Below are 3351 nucleotides of genomic sequence, written 5' to 3'. Positions count from 1 at the left end.
CTCTTTCCCATTGCCAGCTTTGGTAGTATTTTGCATCATAACAGAGTTTAAATCGTTACTGTAAAGGTCATCCTGGCAGTATACAATTCTCTCCATTTTAAACTGGATCCGGATGCATCTTTCAGCCTCCTCTGCTTGTTTCAGTCTAATGTCTTCAATTCTGGTCTAGGGAAGAAAAGAACAAGTTCTCAGACATTTTCTCCCTTTGCAAAGGTGCCAGTGCTTAGCAGAGTCTCCAAGGAATGGCAGGGTGGGCATAGTGTTCAACAGCCCTTGCTGCACATGGTTCCTGTGTTGTGAAAGAGCAGGAAAATATGGTTTTGTCCCCTCTTTAAACACAAGTGCGATCAGTCAAAACCTGGTGCTTGGACCCCAGAGGAAAACACAAGGGTGACAGAAACAAGCAGCAATGACCAGACATAAGTTCAGTCTGTTCTCAGATTTTGCATGCATCTTGTCTGTGTCTCCCTCTCGCAGTAGGCAGTGACCGGCAGGCACTGCTGTGAACGCCTCTGCCCCTTCTGCCCTTCTCAAAAACTGGTCTCCTATCTGTTGTCAGTAAACCAACACTGTCTAACACCTCACTGTCTGGCGCTTTTATTGCAGTAATCTGATGCTTTCTGGCTATTTTGATGCTTCTATCTGAAAGTCTGTGGGGGGAGCAAAGTTCCCTCAGTCCTCCTCAAATTCCCTTAAAATGCTTTCATAGCATCCCTAAGAAAGCATCCCATCTTTTCTCTCATCTTCAGCATCTACTGGATTTCCTCCCCCTTCATTTGTCTCACTGTATTATGAGACCCTCCCTGAACACCTCTGTGTGTGGCTGAAATAGCTTATTTGCTTGCTGTCTGGTTGGCCTGTGAGCTTAGTAGGGTTTGGCCCTGCAAGTCAAATAGCAAGCATCTGTTTCACTCACATTTGCCTTTGAGTTTCCTACTTAAGCAGTACCCTGTGAGTGGCCTTTGCTTCCTGGCTGTCCAGCATTGTGAACAGTCATCTTTGAACTCTCTCATAGTTGAATGATTTTTTGACTTGTCTGCTGCTGTTCCCTTTTACCAAAGATGAGATTCCTGCATTGGCTAACACCCTGACTTGCCTTTCAGAGAGGGAAAAGCACTGTTCAGTGCTCTGAGGCTACCCACATGCCTACAAATCATTGCAGGCCTTAAATGTGAAATTAATTATAAACTCTTCAAGGCAGCCATACCAGGTTTTCTTTGCATTGTGTTGAATGCATCAAGAATGTGACCAGAATGAATGAGGAATTTATGTTTTAGATCTCATCAAAGTTCTACTGAAAGGCAAAATGTACTTTCATTAGTGCCATTGTGATATGCTATCACTTTCAAGCTAGTCTTATTTTATAAAAGCTGTAGAGCAGCAAAAAATTTCATGCTTGCATAAGGGTAATGCAATGGGATAGATGCTGTAAGCATGGCTGCATTTAAAAATGCCATTCTGTCTTGCTCTAGTCTTACCTCATGTTATAGGTAGTGTCTCACCTTAACAGCTCCGTTTAGATAGTGAAAATTAGCAAAATGCCTTTTAGTGAGTTCCATAAATCTCTCTTCAACCAGTCCTAAGGGAAGAACAGACAGACAAAATAATGTCAGGTAAGCAAGTGAGCTTTCTAAGCTATTGTTAATATGAGACTTGGGAAAACTACTCATTTTCTGTATTCATTCAGAAATAGCTGGGCAGCTGTGCTGATGCACTATGCCTTTATGACCAATAGAAACACACAGGAATTTAGATTTCTAGATCTAAGAGTGTAAGCCATTAAAGACCTCCTGTAACTACTTAACACCTGAGAGATTGAATAACATGGAGATTTCTTTGACAAAGCAATTTATGTGCTTACAGCTGTGTCTGACCAGATGTGCCATCACTTGACCATGTAACTACATGGTGTATGTGGCTGGCACCAGGTCCTTAGAATCACAGAGTCATTAAGGTTGGAAAAGACCTCTAAGATCATCAAGTCCAACCGTCAACCCAAGACCACCATGCCCACTAAACCACGTCCTGAAGTGCCACATCCACACGCTTCTCGGAACACCTCCAGGAATGGTGACTCCACCACTTCCCTGGGCATCCTGTTCCAATGCTTGATCACTCCTTCAGTAAACATTTTTTTCCTAATAACCAATCTAACCCTCCCCTGGTGCAACTTGAGGCCATTTCATCTCATCCTATCACTTGTTACCTAGGAGTTACTTGGGAGAAGAGACCAATACCCACCTCACTACAACCTCCTTTCAGGTAGTTATAGAGAGCGATAAGGTCTCCTCTCAGCCTCCTCTTCCCCAAACTAAACAATCCCAGTTCCCTCAGCTGCTCCTCATAAGACTTGTGCTCCAGACCGTTCACCAGCTTTTTTGCCCTTCTTCTATACTGTATCTTTACTGTGTTATTAATTATAGTTACTTTCTAACTCCCTTCCACCAGCCACTGGGAAAAGTATTAACAAATGCTGGAGACCATGAGTAGAGATTGGAGGCTCTAGAGAAGAAGCAGGCTCTCAGGTTGAATCAGATTCACTTCCCAGCTCTGAAGTATCCTGGTTGGAGCTCTTGCTCCAGCAGTGAGAATGTTGGCTTATCCTGAGAAAAAAATTGTCAGGCACACCAGTGTTTTCCACATGACAGCCTCATGTGGCCTACAAGACGTACTGATCACGTTGTGCAGTATGACAATGGCCGGCTCCTCCAGTCCTATGATTTGCTCTTTTATAATGTCCTCAAATGTTCTGTAGTTGGTAAAGCCTGGGAACTCCCGTCCACGATACTGGTCTTCGTATTTCCATGCTTTACTGGGTACATTTTTTTTAACTGTAATGTTAAAATAGCATTGTATTACTACTAAACCACTCAATTTATAAATTTCACATTTAAGAAGGAAGTCTCTGTCTCCTCTTTGAAATGCTCTTGAGAAGAACAACTACTGAGACAATCTTTGAAGCAATACCATTACTACAGAACTGAGTTAATGCACATTATCTCTCAGTGAATGAGCTATCTCAAACACTGGATCAAGCATCTGATGGAAAGCAATCTAGAAATTATGACTGAGCTTAAAAATATTGGTTCTTCTTGGAACTTATTTCAAGAGCTACTGCTTGACTGGCAGCTGATGCTATTTTGTCTCTAAGAGCAAATGATGGGTATCTGAAAGATGTGAAAAAGATGCTACAGAAGACGTTGAGTGCAGCGGAGTTCAGTCTGTGTGTATCAATCACCCTATGCCTCAGTTTAGAACTGAGTCCAGTTAAGCAATTAGCAAGGTGGGTGATGCACAGAAAGGGGCGCTCTTTACAAGGTTCTGGTTATTTCAGACCCAGAATTGTTTTCC

The 3351-nt window shown here is 42.6% G+C and overlaps 1 protein-coding gene across 1 annotated transcript in view; it reads right to left on the bottom strand.

The window, feature by feature from the left end:
- Window positions 1-3351, bottom strand: part of LOC104539625 (interferon-induced GTP-binding protein Mx-like) — a 16764-nt gene that overhangs the window by 3238 nt on the left and 10175 nt on the right. Inside the window, 3 exon segments of the mRNA XM_010183207.1 lie at window positions 1-165; window positions 1503-1579; window positions 2673-2831. The exon segment at window positions 1-165 is cut by the window's left edge and continues 24 nt beyond it. Of these exon segments, the coding sequence (XP_010181509.1) occupies window positions 1-165; window positions 1503-1579; window positions 2673-2831 (401 nt within the window).

This window comes from Mesitornis unicolor, unplaced genomic scaffold, assembly GCF_000695765.1.
Source record: "Mesitornis unicolor isolate BGI_N332 unplaced genomic scaffold, ASM69576v1 scaffold11374, whole genome shotgun sequence".
In the NCBI taxonomy this organism is placed as follows: Eukaryota; Metazoa; Chordata; class Aves; order Mesitornithiformes; family Mesitornithidae; genus Mesitornis; species Mesitornis unicolor.
This window is presented reverse-complemented; position numbering and strand designations above follow the sequence as displayed.